The sequence below is a fragment of the Pristiophorus japonicus genome, chromosome 26 (genome assembly GCF_044704955.1).
Source record: "Pristiophorus japonicus isolate sPriJap1 chromosome 26, sPriJap1.hap1, whole genome shotgun sequence".
Taxonomy (NCBI): Eukaryota; Metazoa; Chordata; class Chondrichthyes; family Pristiophoridae; genus Pristiophorus; species Pristiophorus japonicus.
Window position 1 is genome coordinate 4,728,205 of NC_092002.1, and position 20,693 is coordinate 4,748,897.

Sequence of the window (20,693 nt, forward strand, 5' to 3'; positions counted from 1 at the left end):
AAGTTATCACATCGATTGCAAAATTCTTGATTTAACTGTACAGTGTTCAATGATGCTGTACTAATGTATATGTCTCAAGCAGGTAATGGTGTACATCTCCCAGTTCCTGGGAGGCAGTTATTTCTATCCATGAATAGAAAATTTCCCCAAGTGGGGGAGGGAAGAGAATGAAAGGGGGAGGCGGGGGGGGGGGGAAGGGAGAAAGATTTTCCTTTAGAAAGGAGACATTATTAAAAAACCATTGGGTTCAAGCAGTTTTCAGTTTCCACCAGTATGGCAATCTTAGCATGATTTTTAGGCAACATAAAAAGAGCAATGCTAAACAAAAAAAATCAGTTGACAGTAACACTTCTCTCAGATGATCTAAACCGCAATGCAGATATTGCAACGACTTTGTTTAAGATATTAAAGCTGGGTAGCAGGAATGGAAAATGTTGTAGTCTCAACTTATTAAAAGTGCAAGGGTATTTGCACTTTTAATAAGCTGATACTACAACAGAATAAAGAATAAAACTAAATCAACACATAACCAACTTATCAAAGCAGCTGGAACATTGGAATATAATTGATAAAGATACCATTCATCACAATTCACCATTTCAGAGCACTTTGACACCTTTCTGATCTATCACAATTTTGGAAAAGTTCCTGAAGGAGAATATACTACCACAATATTCAATCCCATAGTCGAGCTAGTAAAAAAAAAAGTGGACTTGGACTTCAAGCAGAATTAAGAATCTGCCTATTATTTTTGCAAATAGGTAGGGTTCAGATAATCTATGAAATTTGGGAGCAAGAGGAAACATTATGGGAATATATTTCTACTTTATTCATGAATATCTTGGGAAACAGTTTGGCTCAAACTACCACAGCCTTACACTGGTAGACACTATGGGCCCAAGTTTGCATCCCCACCTCGGCTTAGAACGGCGCCCCCAACCGCACCTAAAACTTACTGAGGAATTCTCCCCGCTCCTCAGGACGTCTTCGACCTTGGCGTAGCGCACCACATCCAGTGGGGGTACAGAGCCAGGTCCCGGCACTCTGCACATTCGCGCTAGAGTGTGCGCGCATGTGCAGTAGCTCCTGACAGCCCGAATCTCTGATGCTCTGCAGGCTGTGTGGGAGGGACCCAAAGCACACCGCCCCTAGCCCTGGCCGAATGGGCTCCATCACCGGCAGTCCGCTGCGTTCCCAAAGGTAGGACTTCTATTTTTTGTTATTTATTGATTGATTGCTTATTACTTTGGTCTTGGTGCTTTAGGTCAGGGTTCCTTCGATTTTTTTTATTTAATTAATTGCTTATTACTTTGTGTGCTTTGTAAGTCTTGGTGCTATGTGCAGGTCCTCTCAGCTTCCTTGTATTTTTTTTTAATTTGTTATTGAATGCTTATTTTTGTGCTTTGTTTAAAGAAGCATAAATACATTTAAAGCACCAAACACTAATGTTAAGATGTTTAGTGCTTTGCAAGGTCCTCTCACTTGCCCCCACCCCCATATCTCTGGCTACCTGCACTGATTTCTTAGCTCACCGCAAGGTTTTTTCTGTGTGGACACAAGTGGTCACATACACTGCCCTAAGTTAGTTTGGAGTAACTTTTAGCTGTCTAAACTTGCTTAAGTGGTCAAAACAGGTGCAAGTGGCTGATAACACCCCCTTTTGAAAAAAACTTTTTAAAAAAACTATCTAACTCACTTAGAATGGAGCAAATTAAATGGGCAGCATTGCAATTTTTAAGATACTCCAAAAAAAAATTTTGTTGCTCCAAAAAAAATAGGAGCAACCCCTGGGCAGACTTGGGCCCATTAACTGCCGTCCAGTTAATGCAATTTTTTGTCCAAGATCCATAGTTCAGTGAATCACATGTTCAAGCTAAAAATTCAGAAAATGAAAATTCTGGAAATGTGAATCCAACACCAATGGAGCTGGCAATGCATCATATGCAAGAATCTTCCTTAGAACTACTCTCGTTGAAATGGCAAATACTGGCTTGAAAAATCCAACTGACAAACTACACTTTGGTACGTTTTATTATTCGATCAGAATTCTAGTTTACTGGAAAAGAACATCTGAACAACCAGATCGAAAGACACATGGTACCCTATGCTATCCCAGCTGGTTAATCTTGTGTTGATTATAGCGTAGTCAAAACATGGAGCATATACTTTATTCAAACCTACAGCATAATTATATTGTTCACAGATCTATCATTTCTAAAAGCCAAATAAATCAATTCTGAAGCCTTACATGCATTAATGAATTGGTATATATTGTATGTGTACAAGTGAACAACATAGAGTTATGTTTAATAATAAACATCAGGTACTATGCTGCGGACAAGATGGATACAGATCAAAACAGGTCTTCCCATCTTCACAGCAGCCAGTGTTAAAGAAATCCAGTAGTTTTACATTTGAATTGTCAAGGCCATTGCTTTATGATTTTCACAGAGAAATGAGCAGAATTGCAGCATTTAATTCTCAAAACAATGGAATACATAATTCAATTTGCCAGTAACCATGAAGATCAGCATCTGTAGCCCTGATAAATTTTAATTTGTGCAATCTCATTCCAGATTTATAGTAATGATGCAGTACGATATCAGTACATACTGAAACCAAACCACAGGAGGAGATGAGAGAAACCTACTTCTAATCCCAATGAAATCAATATCCTGAAAGTAACTGAGAAGGGAAAGGAAAGTTTCCTTAATGGCTCAATTTGCAAATCAACGCAACCAGAAGGATCCCAAGTACTATCCCTGGATGTGTATTGAGTTACCCTATTTCGGCTTGAGCAGCAGCGTTCATGAAAAGAAATGGAAACAAGTTAGTCTTCCCGGGCCTGAACATTATCTAGATACCACGCTGGAACCTGCACAAATGGACAGAAGGCACATTATAGATGTCCCTGTCACAACTATCTGCTGACCTGCTCCAAACTCACGCAAGATGAGTGGCCACTTAGACAAGATACCGCCAGTATTGGTGGAAATGTCCCAGGAAGAATCAGCACCTCAGAAGAAATAAAAAGGTGGGAAGGAAGGAAAAAATCTGAATAAAAAGTTTTACTGTGCCTATAGATGAATTATGAAAGAGGCTCACTACTAGAGCTCAAGGGCTAGGAATCCAATTTGGCCTCTAATTACATTACCACAAACCAGAATGAGACGGCATTCCTCAGAAGATTTTTTTTTATAAGTAAAAAAACCTTGCAGGCATGTACCTCCTACTTTTCCCTCACCTCATCCCAAACACTATTGGGAACGACGGAGATCCCAATTTACATTTCTACCCATTGATCCTGTCAGCTTGGCTCAGCAGTAGGATGCGCCTCAGAGTAGCGGGGGGGGGTGCATGAGAGAAGTGCCAAGTCGGGTGCTCCAGGGTCTGGTGTTGGGACTATTATAGTTTCCAATTTACATTAACTTTAAGATCCAAAAGCCCTAAGCCAAGGGTTTTGAGGTGATATTAGGAGGTATACGAGATGCTAAACAGTTTAGAAAAGATTAGCCACAAACACTCAGGTCCAACTAGAACTTTTTTTTTTAATAAAAGGTAAAGGATTGAAGACTGAAGTTCAAACCTTCAGGGGTCAAGGACACAGAATCCTCTATCGGCTGTCACACCCTCTATTTTAAAAGGGAGAGGTAACCACAACTCAAATGTAGGAAGTTCTGAGCATCAATCTTCCCCAACCACTGCTAGTTTGTAAACAAATCAATTTACTTTTAGACTGGCTTAGCATCTTTGTACCACCAGAAAGTTTACAGAGACATCAAAGTAACCTTGCTGGATTCATTAAAGCCAGTTACAGTACCAGGAAAACCCAGATCTCACCTACCACCATTATTTGGGTCTTGGTAAATAGTCTGTTCTGTGAAAAATGTATTGGCTCTGTTCTACTATACAGGAGACCTACGGTCACTAAAAACACACTTTAGACCATATACGAGGTACAAAAGCATTTCAAGACATGTCCCAAGGATCAGCTTTAAAATCATGCAGTTAATTTTGGTACTGAATTGTTACTCTGGTCCCTTAGTTACAAATCCTCACTGCAGTATTCAAACAGGCATTTCCTCTAAACTGAAGTTGCAGTAACTTGTAATATTGAAGTCAAAAATGTAGTCATATCTATTGTAAGATTCTTAGTAAAAAAAACACTTTATACTGAAAGCGTTGTTTTGATTACATGACATGATTCTCAACCAACAGGAAATTTCAATGTTTCTCCCATCCTCCACTAACAATTCAGAACCGAATGGAACTCAATACAAACAACAGGATCAACAGCTAAAGAGATTGATCCACCCATGTTACAAATAAAAGTGGTCAATCTGAAGCCTTCATAAGCTTCCTGTGTCAGTTCGCACAATAGTATGTCAGACAGCATGTATGTCACTCATCAACTACTAATTTTGCTTCGACTCTGCAATAAGCCAGGGTTAAGTCCTAAACATAGAAACATAGATAGAAAATAGGTGCAGGAGTAGGCCATTCGGCCCTTCGAGCCTGCACCGCCATTCAATAAGATCATGACTGATCATTCCTTCAGTACCCTTTTCCTGCTTTCTCTCCATACTCCTTGATCCCCTTAACCATAAGGGCCATATCTAACTCCCTCTTGAATATATCCAATGAACTGGCATCAACGACTCTCTGCGGCAGGGAATTCCACAGGTCAACAACTCTGTGAAGAAGTTTCTCCTCATCTCAGTCCTAAATGGCCTACCCCTTATCCTAAGACTATGTCCCCTGGTTCTGGACTTCCAACATCGAGAACATACTTCCCGCATCTAACCTGTCCAGTCCCGTCAGAATCTTATGTTTCTATGAGATCCCCTCTCATCCTTCTAAACACCAGTGAATAAAGGCCCAGTTGATCCAGTCTCACCTCATGACAGCCCAGCCATCCCAGGAATTAGTCTGGTGAGCCTTCGCTGCACTCCCTCAATAGCAAGAACATCCTTCCACAGACAAGGAGACCAAAACTGAACACAATATTCCAGGTAAGGCCTCACTAAGGCCCTGTAGAACTGCAGTAAGATCTCCCTGCTCCTATATTCAAATCCCCTAGCTATGAAGGCCAACATACCATTTGCCTTCTTTACCAGCTGTTGTACCTGGGTGCCCACTTTCAGTGACTGATGAACCATGACACCCAGGTCTCATTGCACCGCCCCTTTTTCTAGTCTGCCGCCATTCAGATAATATTCTGCCTTCATGTTTTTGCCCCCAAAATGGATAACCTCACATTTATCCACATTATACTGCATCTGCCATGTATTTGCCCACTCACCTAATCTGTCCAAGTCACCCTGCAGCCTCTTAGCGTCCTCCTCACAGCTCACACCGCCACCCAGTTTAGTGTCAACCGCAAACTTGGAGATATTACACACTATTCCTTCATCCAAATCGTTAATGTATATTGTAAAGAGCTGGGGTCCCAGCACTGAGCCCTTTAGTATTATTTTTGTAAAATTTGTATTATTTTACTGTACGTAATACAATGCATTGTGAAATGGATATTTTGTTCCCTGGCAAATATTGCAGAGGAAGGGTTAAAAACTTGCACACTTTTGAACTGGTTTCCTTTTGACTGCTGGTTACCCAAGTAATACTGTACAGGACATAAAGTGGTATGTATAAATAAAGTTGAGTGAGCTCAACAAAGCAGCCAAGATCAGACTATTTGCCAGCAATGAGATTTTAATGAGCATAAACAAAAAATTAAACCCTCAAGTGACGTTTATTTAAATATTTAATACTGTTATTTTTTCTACCAAAAATAAAACCAATTTTTTTTTTTTAAATCACATTGGAGGGGGCACTTCTGGAGATGACAATTTTGATTGAAGTGCTGTCTAAACCAAAATAATATATATTTTCTTTTAAATGTGTTTTCTTAATCTGAAAAAAAACGTAGTGCGAAGGAGTTCTTGGAGCCACCGCTGCAGCTTTCTTTCAATCTCGTTCCCTTGACAGAGCCACAAACATTTAAACTACGCCATTTTCTCTTTGTATTTTATGGCCGGATGTCGTTTCCTGCCACTTCATTCGTAATGGGAAGAGAAAAAACTATTAGAGTTTAAAACCACTTCAACTGCAGCGCAAAAAAAAAGTGCTTATGCAAACACTACGTCTCCATAAGAAAGGGAGACATGGGATTCTCGATCGGAAAAAGATTCTACACCACCTCCAAACAAAACTGAATGCAACCCGTCACAGCCAACTCCTCCCAACCGCAGGAAATAGTCAAAAACTTTAGCAACGTTAACGATGCGCTAATGCACGAGATTTTTTTTTAAAAAGACAATTTAATGAACGCATCTTCCTCCATTCGGGTCCCTGGACTTCAAATTGCATTTGTTTTTAAACTAGTTCTAAACACCACCAAAAGCAGGTCAAACGGTAATCTCCAGCAAGACGATTTAAAAAAAAATATTTAAGCTACGCCAACAAATTAATCCTGTTTATCTGTACCGTTTGTAAAGTGACCAATACAAAAGGCAACACCCATTCATTTTGAATGGAAAGAATTCAAATACTTCTGGTGACTACATGCCCAGATACGTTCCATCACATTATTTAATGCACATACACGCTAGAGAATTTGCCCGATTCTTCCTAATGGAAAATATATAAATGGAGCAGTTTTTAATTATGAAAGGTTAATAAAAGATTAACCTAAGTATTTATGAAAATTTTAAATATTGCGTATAGTGTCCTGATGGAGCCCATTCGTCGCCAGAAAATTGATGGCATTCCATATACACACGCAGTCCGCATTTGCCTAGGAGTGCCGGGCAGTGCTACAGAAGCATGGGACAAAGGATACCTCAAGAAATGTGTCTCAGGACAGTTAGAGACATCATCACAACAGTGGGCACACCCATGAAGAGTCAGAACTGGGTCCAAATTCTTAATTTTGAAAAACTCCCATATTAAAGTTGTATGACATCATCTCTCCATGGTCCAGCACATTTCTTGTAATAGGCTCTACTGCCATTCTCAGACAGCCACCGCTAGTGTCGCTCATGGTTTAATCCATGGCCCTCTAATCATCTATGTTGCCACTCAGTATTAACTCCAGGCTATATCCAGCTTAACCATATCACCGTTCAACTGCTTCTCAGAAGTTAACACCAAATCCTGCTGGTCCATCACCGCAGTTCTGGCAGATTTACATTGGCTCCCGATGCCTCAAATTATAAATGTGCCCTGGTCTTTAAATTCCTCCATGGCTTTGTCCCTCTTAATATCTACCCTCCTCTAGCCGACCTTCCCATTTCTGACTTCAGCCCACCATGGGCAGCTGGACCTTAAACCGCCTAGTTCCCATTCCCTGCAATATTCCGTCCAAAAACCCTGTGTCCCTCTCTCCTATTTAAGAAAAGGGTATATTTGCATTTATGTAGTGTCTTCAGAACATCCCACAAAGCAATTCAGAGTCAATTATGTGAAGTGTAATCACTATTTTAAATGTAGGGAAATGCTGTACTCAAATTGGCTACTCCAAACAGTAATGAGATAAGTGACCAGATAATCTTGTTGGATGGGATAAATGCTGACCAAACCAGCAAGAGAATTACCCTGTTCTTTTTTCAGAAATAGTGCCACCCAAGAGAGCAGAACAAGTATCAATTTAGCACCCTCCGTACTGCACTGAAAGGTCAGTCTAGATTATGAGCGCAAGTGTCTCTGGAGTGAGGCTTGAACCCACAAACTCGAACAGAAACAAGAACACAACACTGTCAAAACGCACCCCCGACTAAGCTTTTGGTTACCCTTCTTAAATCGCTTAGGCTCAGCATTCAGTTCCCAATCTTTTGATGCACTTAGATATTTTTCAATGTTGAAGCCACTATAAAAATAAGTTCTTGATGAGCTAGATCTTTCTGTAACAACGCTGGCAAGACGAAAACCAACCCGCGGCTCATAACTTCACACCTCCACCACCTTACACACCATTTCCCACCTGGCTGCCTGTCCATGCTGAACATTGCACAAACTCAGTCTCCTCCTAGATTCCGAGCTGCGCTTAAAGCCCTACAATCATTCCATCATGGAGCACTTATTTCCACATCTGAAAAAAAAATCACTCGTCCATCCTTTGCCTCACCCCTATCGCTACAGAAATCATCTATTTCATTACCTTCTGGCTTAACTTCTCAAATACTCACCTTGCCAGAGTCCGGAGGTTCATCCTATGTGCATTTTAATTCCATTCAAAAGTCAACCTCCGGAGTCCTTTTCCATAATAATTCTGCTCACCTATCAGCCCTGTCACCACCAATCTCCAGTGTTCCGATTTCTCAGATTTTAAAAGCCTCATCTACCAATCCCTCCATGGTCTCACTCCACCGCTACCACTGCAACCTCCGCCAGATCCATCTCCTTGCTCTTGCCCTCCAGTGACAATGCAACAGCTTTCAGATCTTTTCGTCCTCCCCACAAAGTTGAGATTTATTGAATTAAATTTCACACCTTGCAATGGTATCTGGTATGGCCGTCCGGTACCATAACGACTACACTACCAAGTATGACAATAGCTACAAAAAACATATGCATGAATTCTGGAATTAAATATCTTAAAATAAAATGGTAAATACTAAAACAAACAAGCAGAATTATTTTTAAAGTACAAACAAAACATGACAGAATAGAATGAAATGGCACCACAATGAAAATTATAACATGCAGCCAAATAAAACTTGTCCACAAAATCATTACCAACTCAATTCCAGTTCAAGATACAAATTTTCTTAACATTTATTGGAGCGAGCACAAGTTATTAATCCAGACCAGTATTTTCTTCATGTAATTAATAAACTCAAATTACATTTATACAGCACCTTTAGCATAGAAAAACATCCCAAGGTGCTTCACGAGGTATAGTAAACAAAAAATATATTGAGCTGAAGAGATATTGGCATGGGTAACTAAAAGCTTGGTCAAAGATGTGCATTTAAAGCAGAGTCTTAAACAACTTGTATTCATATAGTGCCTTTAACATAGTAAAACATTCCAAGGTGCTTCACAGGAGTATTAGAACTCAAGAAATTTGACACCGAGCCACATAAGGAGAAATTAGGGCAGGTGACCAAAAGCTTAGTCACAGGAAGGTTTTACGGAGCATCTTAAAGGGAGAGAGAGAGAGATAGAGGCAGTGAGGTTCAGGCAGGGAGTTCCAGAGCTTGGGGCCTAGGCAACAGAAGGCATGGCCACCAATAGTTGAGCAATTATAATCAGGGATGCTCATGAGGGCATAATCAGGGATGCTCATGAGGGCATAATCAGGGATGCTCATGAGGGCATAATCAGGGATGCTCATGAGGGCATAATCAGGGATGCTCATGAGGGCATAATCAGGGATGCTCATGAGGGCATAATCAGGGATGCTCATGAGGGCATAATCAGGGATGCTCATGAGGGCATAATCAGGGATGCTCATGAGGGCATAATCAGGGATGCTCATGAGGGCATAATCAGGGATGCTCATGAGGGCATAATCAGGGATGCTCATGAGGGCATAATCAGGGATGCTCATGAGGGCATAATCAGGGATGCTCATGAGGGCATAATCAGGGATGCTCATGAGGGCATAATCAGGGATGCTCATGAGGGCATAATCAGGGATGCTCATGAGGGCATAATCAGGGATGCTCATGAGGGCATAATCAGGGATGCTCATGAGGGCATAATCAGGGATGCTCATGAGGGCATAATCAGGGATGCTCATGAGGGCATAATCAGGGATGCTCATGAGGGCATAATCAGGGATGCTCATGAGGGCATAATCAGGGATGCTCATGAGGGCATAATCAGGGATGCTCATGAGGGCATAATCAGGGATGCTCATGAGGGCATAATCAGGGATGCTCATGAGGGCATAATCAGGGATGCTCATGAGGGCATAATCAGGGATGCTCATGAGGGCATAATCAGGGATGCTCATGAGGGCATAATCAGGGATGCTCATGAGGGCATAATCAGGGATGCTCATGAGGGCATAATCAGGGATGCTCATGAGGGCATAATCAGGGATGCTCATGAGGGCATAATCAGGGATGCAGATATCTCAGGGGTGGGCATCTGGAGGAGATTACAGGGATAGGGAGGGGCGAGGCCATGGAGGGATTTGAAAACAAGGTGAAGAGGCAACAGGAAAAGGGATCTACATGAGGCCAGAAAACAGTTCAAAGAGTTTTAAATATGACATTGGACAAAAAAGTATGAACAGTTTATTTAAAATAAGTTATTAATTTGGAAAATCATATTAAGACATGTAAAGCATTAAAGTATTGTGGTGTCAGGAAGCACAAAACTTCAGATTAGAATAACTATGGTTACTGAACACCACACCTGACAAGTATCCAGTATAATCCCAAAACAGAGACCAACACACATGGGCAATGAACAGTGGCAGCACAAATGGATAGTAAAGATCTCATGTCAACAGGTACACATGATGGATCAAAGTTTGTCTGCACAACAGCCAATGCACAAGTAGGCACTGTGCAAAGGGCTTAGAGACAAGAAAGGCATTACTGAAATGGAAGTTTGTTTATTTCAAGTCCCATTCAGGATCTGAGCACATAATCGGAGCTGATGTTCAGTGCAGTACTGAGGGACCGCTTAATCATCAGAGATGCACTTTTTCCAGATATGTTGAACAGGTTTGGAAAGGGGGCCTCAGTTTAAGTAGACAACAAGTCCTATGGCACATTTTCAAAGAGCAAAAACTCTCCCAGTGTCCTTCCTTCAAATACAGATGAACTGGTCTTTCAACATGAAGTTAAAAACACCTCTACATGCCGATACTATCTGCTTTTAATAAAATGCTGGAAACACACAGAAGGCCCACAGAAAAAGAAAAGATGGACTAATGTATAGACTCTGCCAAAACTGAAAACCGGGAGATAATCAAGCTTTCTAATGGGACTGACGCAGAGGGGGATTACAGGAGGTAAGGGATTCAGATGTACCAACTACCATAACAAAGCGGTTAATCTGTTGAATAGCCTGTGAATACTGTTTCTTTTTTTTTTAAACTGAAAGGTGAAAAGGTGCTCAAAAGTATACAAAGACCACCAATCAAGCAGTGAAAAAGCATTAGAAAGACAGCAGTAAATACAGCTCCATTTCACTAGTTGTGCCAGCACTATATTTTTTAGAACACCAATTCTCTGCTCTTTCTGCATATTTAACTAATTTGCCTATTCTCAATTCAAATTCTACAATTGATTTTCCTCGATTTTCTGGTGCAATGTATTCTAATATTCTCATAACTCTCTTTAAAACATCTTGGTTTTAATTTTAAGATTATGTTGCTAGTGGGATGAAGTGAGGAAAAGAACCAACCTGTGATCATCACTAGAGAAGGCAGGAGTAGGATGTGGGGAATTAGGCAGGCAAAAAAGTGTCTGCGTTGTTAGCTACCCCACTATGTGCAGCCATTCCTAAGAAAAACAAACACGTATACAGATTTTCTTTTAAAAAAGGCAAAAGTGGTATATGGCAAGCGAAGCAGATGAGAACAAAAGAATGTTAGGCAACAAGGAATTAGGTACTAAAAGATTACATGATAAGTACACACACCACAGGCTTTTTGAGGACTGCTTAAATTCCAAGGCTTTGAGTTGCTGCAACCCAACAATGTTGCGGCCTACATAATGATGCAATATGGGCTAGAATGCAGATTGGACAAACACCTGTAATTTTTTTTTTAAACAGCATAATGCTACATGGAGTAAATTTCATTACACTATCCCAGAATAATAGCTGATGGGCAGCCAAGTGTTTCTATCCCTTTAAATAATGTAAGTTTCCAATAAAGACTTCTAGTGGGAAGACATCGCAGAACAGGGCAGCAATAGTTATGGAGAGGCATAGAGAGAAGAGGAGGAGAAAACTAGAGCTTCAGGTGTACTGCCATATCACCATTCCTTACACCTGATTTATTGCAAGAGTCAAATAAGTAGATGGTTGGGGTCCCACTTCCTACGGTAAAATGAGATTCCAATAAACTTACAGAACTATAAAAGTTAGTGACAGAAGTAGTAACTGACATCCCTTTCTCAAATATAATCTAAGGCATTAGTGGCATCAACAGATAAAAAAAAATTCTACAGCAGTCAATGGTGCAAGGCCATCACTGGCAAATTACAGAATCCTGATAACTGAATTGTTTTTGGAAGCTCTTTGCCATTGTCAGTGCAGTCTGGGTCCCAGGAGAAAGATGCTAAAATGACTTTTGCATTGTTCTCCCATTTTTAGATTTGAAGTTTGACATTCATCTCTAGCAGTCTTATTAGAGGACGATTGGAAACAGAGGTCCTAGCTTCGATAGCAAATTTGGAAATAACGAAAAACTATCGCTGACACAACACTTATCATAAAAGCATCTAGAGCATTGATTAATATTCTGACTTCTCTAATGGTCCATATTCCTGAATTCCACCAGTAAAATGAAACTGTCATTGGCAGCCAACAAACATTGCTGACATTTTTTCAAGACTGAGCAAGTCAAGTGCTCAGCCTGCCTAGATAGGCTGGTCCTTCAGATTCCCCAATCACTGGCCTGCGCAGACTTTCTCCAGCCAGCCATCGGGAAGGCCCGATGAGTGAACAGTAAAGCTCTCAACAGCACCTAATAAACTGTAGACACCCATATGTCATCATCCATGCTATACTGGATAAAGTACAAGATCTACTGAAGTTGCAGTAAGTGGCAGCACATCATCATAGGCGATCCCTCAAACGAGGATGACTTGCTTTCACAACAAAAAGGGATGAGTTTGCAGATGTTTCAATGAAGGACCCGATATTCCAGTCCTGAACTCCAGGGGTGGAAGATGCCCGTGCGTGGATTTTAACGTGTGGTGACCGTTGCACATCAGCCATCATACAGGCTTGACAGAGCTAGGCCTTTATCTAGTGGCAAGGGTTAACCAGGACAACGAGAGACCTGCTCTGCTGCACGGACCTAGTGCGCACACATATCAGTGCGGGCTGGACCATGCTGCCCCTAAGCCCTCAGCTCTCTGGGCGCTGTACCCCCATTTGTCGCACCTCCGCCACAAAACATTTGCCGCATCTCCGCACCAAACATTTGCCGCGCCTCCACCACGGCGGAGTGTGCGACGGCTTCAAGGAGGGCTACTGGGTGTCATCACAACCCAGGTCGCCATTTGGAGTGTGGGCAGGAACAGCGGAGGAGCGGGAAGGTCGGGGCGGATGAGCGGCGAGCGATCGAGGCAGATGATCGTGGCAAAATGGCAGCACACCACCAAGATGCTGACCCCCAAAAAACTAAATTCTTACAAAATGTGGCCATAGGCCCTTGACAAAAGTAACCTTCGTTATTGATGTCTTGGATACTGGAAGTGTACTTAATCATAATGGATAAGATGCATGTTAAGTGAGAGAATGCAGAATTTTAAAAAGTTACCAACCATGCAATAGTTTTGCAACACTGATACTAAATCTCTAATGTTAGTTACAGATTGAATACCAGTTGGTAGTCACCATGATTTGTGGACGACTAACTTGTGGGGACGGTTGCTGATAAGAAATATCAGACATTTCCTTCTTGCATTTTATCCAGTATGGCAGACTGCACATTACAAGTAGCAACAAACCACAACATATTTTAAAACTGTCAGTTACAACTTTACTCTTCAGTCACCAGATCTTTCCCAATGGCTGGGGAAAGTTTGCAATGGATAATACTGTCGGCCTGTTTCGAATTACTTTTTTTTTTTAAAAACACTACTGCTTCGAGCCTAAATATCCATCTTTGCACACAATACATGGAAAACTGCAACGCAAAACTACAAGAAGCGATCCTGACAACATTCAAGGATATAATTTTGTTCATTTCACTTTTATATACACATTAGAATCACCAACTGAGCTGTGTATTAATGCTTTATTTTGTCTGCTATAAAATCAGTCATAAATAAACAAAAGTAAAGCTGGCCTTAAATTGCTTGATAAGAGTTAGGCTTTGCTCATTGAGGTTTTGGGCAGAGTACAGTGCCAGTAATGTTTAAGCGAATATACACATTTTCAAAAGGTATACCGATGTGTGGCAGCTAAGTGTGACTTACTAAGGGCAGGAGCAAGTCACAGCTTTCAGATGCCAGATCCCTACTAATCTAAACTCTTTTATTAAAAAAAAAGGAACTTTTGTGCTGTGCTTTTAAAATAGCAAATTTCGTGTTTCAATAAATCATGGAAATGACCACGAAGTGCTAAACCCAAAAGTAAAAAAAATCCTTTTCCAATTCAACCAGATAACCGGATCTCCACTTTAGTTTAGATTTTACATACATTGCAATCTGATTACACCATCGCACACCCATGGTAAATCCTCAATTGGCATCATACAGACAATTATTAATTTAGAAGCAGAAGCACCAATATACACAAAGGCTTCTAATACCAAGCCCATCTACACAAGGCTCAAATTTAAGACTGATCAGCTCAAAAAATTGTTCAGTTAAGCAAGTTTCAATAACTGACACTAGCACAATAATGCATGCACCAGGTCCACCAAAGGAAACTTTACTTCCTAGAAGGCTTTTACAAACTGTCTGAGAAGACACCTGTGCAAATAAGGAAATGAAGTCTCATGATATTGGCAGACCAGCAGTTTTTAAAGTGCTGTGGACCATTAAATTTGAAAGATTAATAGTTAATGCAAGTTAACTACTTCTCAAATGCACGAGAGATATTGATAAATAAAAGAACCCAGCAGCACCTGCCATTGCCACCAGATTCTGCCTTCACATGATGTCAGGGGAAAAAATGGCTCTGCCATACTATCCATGAAAAATTAAAACTCTGCAAGAACATAGCAAGAGATCACAATTTTTTTTTAAAAAAGAGAAATTGCTGGAATTGCACACCAGATCTTTCAGCATCTGGAAAAGGAAGGTTAAAAGTCAGGTTCTCTTCACCAGAAGAGTTAATTGTTCACACACTAGCAGATCTGCTGTATATTTCCAGAATTTCTGATTTCTAATATATTGTTTTTCATTGCACATATATTTTATCTCCCAATACAGGTCAATTTCATCCCTAATCCAACTAAATAAATACTGCAGGCCACCAATAAGATGATCCAGGAAAGGCACTTTGCAGACACTGTGTTCATACTTTCAACTGCAAACCAGAGGACACATTGTAAACCTCGAGATTAAAGATAGACTTTAAACCTTGGAATGCAACTCCATTAGGCTACAAAAAAAAACATTTTTGATTTACAAAGTTGATTACTAAGCCCCAAACTACAGTTCAGATCTTTTTTAAAAAGAAATTCAAGTAGCCATACTAAATTTAGCTTACTCTACATTTTAATCAGGCTCTGACGAACCCGCATCCAATGTATACAGATAGCAAATGGCCCAACCAAGGCTCAGAATTCTGAACCCACAATGTCAAAAACAGCTGATCACCCCATTTATATAGCTTTCTCATGATTTTGATTTGATTTTTCATATTTAAAAATAAAGTGTGCAAACCGTGGAACAGCAGAAGCCAATTCACTGAAAGACCACTGACCATTTATGCTGCCAAATGTCAATCCATTCAAGAGCAAAGCATATCCAGGATATGCTCAGTATGCACAATTCACTTTTAAATTTAAAATGCAGAACTGGTACACCACTCAAGCTTTCCATGCAGCTCTTCTCCATTTATATTTAATAATGTCACTGCTCCTCTAAAAACATTCACCATTAAGAGATAAGTGGCTAAGAGCAGTTTGCAGTACCCATCAAATCATGGGTCAGAGATTGTGTCAGGTCTCACTTTATACTAGAGTGACAATGAAATGGTAATACTTTTATCAGTGATAATTTATGCTGCTACTACAGCCTAAGAGGTTGTATTTAGATTAAACAGTCCTCAACAGAAAAAAAATCAAAACATCCAATAAGAAAAAAATAATCTCATTTAATCTTTTTGTTAATTCATTCACAGGATGTAGGGGTTGTTGGCACGGCCACATTTATTGCCCACGCGAAGGCAGTGAGCCGCCATTTCAGAGGACAGTTAAGAATCAACCACAGTGCTGTGGGTCTGGAGTCATATATAGGCCAGACCAGGTAAGGACAGCAGATTAGTGAACCGGGTGGGTTTTTACAACAATCCAGTAGTTTCATGGTTACAGATACTAGCTTTTTTTTTAAATTCTAGATTTATTTAATTAACTGAATTTAAATGCCCCAGCTGCTGTGGGATTTGAACTCGTGCTTTCAGATGATTAGTCCAGGCCTCTGGATTACTAGTCCAGTAACAGAACCACTATGTACCCCGATCAGGCACACATTGCAAATTTAAACAATTATAGATTTTTTTTAATTCCATGTCAGAATATATGAAACTTTTTTTTCCCCAATAATATAAAAAAAAATCTTCCAAAGTAGAATGTCGAGTTTCCCCAAGTCTCAATAAGTTGCTGATCCACACAGGCCATGGTGTTTCACCAATGTCTCAGTAAGTTGCTGACCCACACAGGCCATGGTTCTTTCGCCAACCTGTGCTACATTTGCTGATCACAGCAGCATTACAACTGGCATTCGTGCTCCCGGGCCGAGGCAGGTAAACCAAGCAGGATTCCCATTGTTTTCAAAGGGGACTCCCGAAAGAAAATGTACATATGCAGAAAATAATGAAGGGGCAGGTTGAGGGTTTCTGCGATGTGATGCTCCCCATGGTCAAAACTGTCTGGCAACACGTTCTATCCAGGCTCACCAAGTGAAATTGGCCACACAATACTGCTGCCACTCTGTACACCAGCAATAAGCAATGCCTTCAGAAGGGGAAATACTCCATATATTTTTATAATTTACTTAATCATGTTTCTGAAATGAAATTGCCATTTTGCAGACCCAACTCCCTTTTGTAGTTCACATTAAAACTCCTTGTATTGCTGAATTACTAACACGTTATGAACTTTTTTTTTAGAAAAATGCAGTCCAGAATGCCGACAGCACATTGAATGTTCAAAGACATTTGAAATTAACAAATGCAAATCTTTTCCTTATTCCAGAACGCCACAGTCGACAAATTAACCCTTTTACTCCATTTAAAAAAAGTTTGCTGGTCGACAACTGATGTAGTTACCCAGCAGTATAAGGAGTTGCAAACTACAAATAAAAAAAGTCTAGCATGTAAAAATGTCTGTCATTACAAACGGAAGAGTGCAGCTGGAATAGTCACAACATGAAAATGCTCAATTATTTTAGACGTCCAGGTTAACAGGCGTGTCACATACCTCCAGCACAACACACACATCTAGCATTAATGGGAGCTGCAGGAATTTTAATGCACTGTATTGCAAAAGCAGCCGATGACGTTTGCAAAGAAAATGCTGCTGACTGCACAATTTGGAGTTCTGATTTAACGAGGTTTGGGGAGGGCGAGAGAGAGAGAGAGAAAAAAAATCTCTTTCCAGCTGTGTGGGGCCTTGTACAATTTAATGCATTGCTGCAGGCTTCACATGGAAGGAGGTTTTTTCCCCCTTCCCCATGGCCCTAACCTTTCCCCCTTTTCCCCAGGGTCCCGGGGGCCGGGTTCGCTTCCCTCCCCCGCTTGCAAAGGAATGCCTTGGCAGATTATAACCAGGTCGCAGAGAGGGGAAAAGAAAGGAAGGCGGGTTGGTGGGGTGGGGTGGGGGGGGGGGGGAAAGGAAGGTTGTTTTGTTGATTTTTTTTTTACCTTGCGTTGCTGTCGCTCCCAGGCCGGGTCGAGCAACAGGTCGCGGTCCCAGTCCTCCTCGGGCTGCATGTAGATGCCGTGGTTGGACTGCTGCTGCGAGTTTGCTTCGTGATAGTCCACCATGTCGAGAGAGAGGGGGCGGGAGGGGAAAGGGGGCGGGGGGAGGGGGGGGGGAAAGGTTGTCGGTGCGAGAATGTGAGGTAAAAAAAAAAGTAAAGACACACGGGAAACGATAACACTTTCCCCTGCCCTCTCAAATATTTAAAAAAAAAACAGCCCAAACTCTAATATCTTTTCCCTCTCACTGCCGAGCTGCGTGTATTTGTCTGTGAGGGAAGCCGATGGATGGCTGTCCGTCCGTCGCCGCTCCCGCCCGCGCTCGCTGTGCCTCTCCACTTCCGCCGCCGCGCGCTTTCACAGCTCGCGCAAGAGAGCGAGGGGAGGGGAGGAGGGGGGGGGGTGAAACCGTCACCTCCCGCCCGGGGCTCGCGCAGGGCGGGGCGCGAGCACCCGACTGCGCAGGCGCCCCACGTGACCCGCGCGATCCACTGCGCCTGCGCTCTCGAACAGGACGGCGGGAGTTGTAGTTTGGGTAAGCCGGTTCTGACTTTTTTCTTTTTTCAGCCGTTCGTCCGCCCAACCTCACCCACAGCCAGCGCGAAATGTAACACTTGGCATTGATATAGCGCCTTTCACCACCGCTACCGCCACCGGGACGGTCTCAAAGCGCTTCACAGCCACTGAAGTACTTTCTTTATTGGGATGTGGGAAACGCGTCAGCCAATTTTATTTTTTGCGCACAGCAAGATCCCACAATCACCAATTGTGATCATGACCAGATCTGTTTTTTTTAAAGTGATGTTGATTGAGGGATAAATATTCCCCCCACCCCACCTGCTCTTCTTCGAAATAGTGCCCATGGGGATCTTTTACGTCCACCTGAGGGCAGACGGGGCCTCGGTTTAACGTCTCATCCGAAAGACGGCACCTCCGACAGTGCGGGGCTCCCTCAGTACTGCCTCTCCGACAGTGCGGCGCTCCCTCAGTACTGCCCCTCCGACAGTGCGGCGCTCCCTCAGTACTGTCTCTCCGACAGTGCGGGGCTCCCTCAGTACTGCCCCTCCGACAGTGCGGCGCTCCCTCAGTACTGCCCCTCCGACAGTGCGGCGCTCCCTCAGTACTGCCCCTCCGACAGTGCGGCGCTCACTCAGTACTGCCCCTCCGACAGTGCGGAGCTCCCTCAGTACTGCCCCTCCGACAGTGCGGCACTTCCTCAGTACTGTCTCTCCGACAGTGCGGGGCTCCCTCAGTACTGCCCCTCCGACAGTGCGGGGCTCCCTCAGTACTGCCCCTCCGACAGTGCGGCGCTCCCTCAGTACTGTCTCTCCGACAGTGCGGGGCTCCCTCAGTACTGCCCCTCCGACAGTGCGGGGCTCCCTCAGTACTGCCCCTCCGACAGTGCGGCGCTCACTCAGTACTGCCCCTCCGACAGTGCGGCGCTCACTCAGTACTGCCCCTCCAACAGTGCGGCGCTCCCTCAGTACTGCCCCTCTGACAGTGCGGAGCTCCCTCAGTACTGCCCCTCCGACAGTGCGGAGCTCCCTCAGTACTGCCCCTCCGACAGTGCGGCGCTTCCTCAGTACTGCCCCTCCCACAGTGCGGCACTCCCTCAGCACTGCCCCTCCGACAGTGCGGCGCTCCCTCAGTACTGCCCCTCCGACAGTGCGGCGCTCCCTCAGTACTGCCCCTCCGACAGTGCGGCGCTCCCTCAGTACTGCCCCTCCGACAGTGCGGCGCTCCCTCAGTACTGCCCCTCCGACAGTGCGGCGCTCCCTCAGTACTGCCCCTCCGACAGTGCGGCGCTCCCTCAGTACTGCCCCTCCGACAGTGCGGCACTCCCTCAGTACTGCCCCTCCGACAGTGCGGCACTCCCTCAGTACTGCCCCTCCACAGTGCGGCACTGCACTGGAGCGTCGAAGCATCTGTAAAGGATCGTGCTCGCCTCGTCGATGGTGAGAATAGAATTGTTCACTTTAAACACTTTTTTTTTGGCTAATGTTTTTTTTAATCAATCGAGGTACAGAGTACAAAGGCAAGTAAATTATGATGAGCCTGTATAAAACATTGGTTGGGCCACAACTGGAGTATTGTGCCCAATTCTGAGCACCGCACTTTAGGAAGGATGTGAAGGCAGGATGCAGAAAAGATTTACCAGAATGATCAGCCATGATCTTATTGAATGGTGGTGCAGGCTCAAAGGGCCAAATGGCCTCCTTCTGTGCTGTAGCCATTCTATGATTTTATGATTAAGTTTGGAACTTTAGGGGTACGGTAGCATAGTGGTTATGTTACTGGACTAGTAATCCAGAGACCTGGACTAATGATCTGGAAACATGAGTTTAAATCCCACCACAGCAGCTGGGGGGGAATTTAAATTTAGTTCATTAAATAAATTTGGAATTAAAAAGCTAGTGTCAGTAATGGTGACCATGAAACTATCAGATTGTCGTAAAAACCTATCTGGTTCACTAATGTCCTTTAGGGAAGGAAATGTGCCGCCCTTACCCGGTCTGGGCCTATATGTGACTCCAGCCTCATCATCATAGGCAGTCCCTCGAAATCGAGGAAGACTTGCTTCCACTCTAAAAGTGAGTTCTCAGGTGACTGAACAGTCCAATACAGGAATTACAGTCTCTGTCACAGGTGGGACAGACAGTCCTTGGAGGAAAGGGGGGGTGGGGAGTCTGGTTTGCCGCACGCTCCTTCCCCTGCCTGCGCTTGTTTTCTGCATGCTCTCGGCGACTCCCCCTGCAGGATTAGCGAACGTCTCATGACTCTCCGACTCACCCTATCCCGGAACCAGTGCGCCACAGTTATCAGTGCGTACGCCCCAACACCCAACACAACAGACAAGGCTTCCTCACAGCAATGTTGGTTGACTCTTAACTGCCCTCTGAAAT

At 43.0% G+C, this 20,693-nt stretch overlaps 1 protein-coding gene and 1 long non-coding RNA gene across 6 annotated transcripts in view; one reads left to right on the plus strand and one right to left on the minus strand.

Annotated features, from left to right (window-relative positions):
* LOC139239126 (alpha-actinin-1-like) overlaps positions 1 to 18,146 on the minus strand; it is a 102,731-nt gene extending 84,585 nt beyond the window's left edge. For 4 of the 5 annotated variants that reach the window (XM_070867671.1, XM_070867672.1, XM_070867670.1 and 1 more), the window contains exon 1: positions 17,734 to 18,145. In XM_070867671.1, coding sequence (XP_070723772.1) covers positions 17,734 to 17,856 — 123 coding nt within the window. In that variant the 5' untranslated portion in view covers positions 17,857 to 18,145. Of the gene's footprint in view, positions 1 to 17,733 lie in introns of all 5 variants that reach the window. The other variant, XM_070867673.1, reaches the window with a different exon arrangement.
* Positions 18,147 to 18,293: 147 nt separating this feature from the next.
* LOC139239129 (uncharacterized) overlaps positions 18,294 to 20,693 on the plus strand; it is an 83,467-nt gene continuing 81,067 nt past the window's right edge. The window contains exon 1 of the long non-coding RNA XR_011588606.1: positions 18,294 to 18,325. This is a non-coding gene — a long non-coding RNA (uncharacterized lncRNA). The remainder of the gene's footprint in view (positions 18,326 to 20,693) is intronic.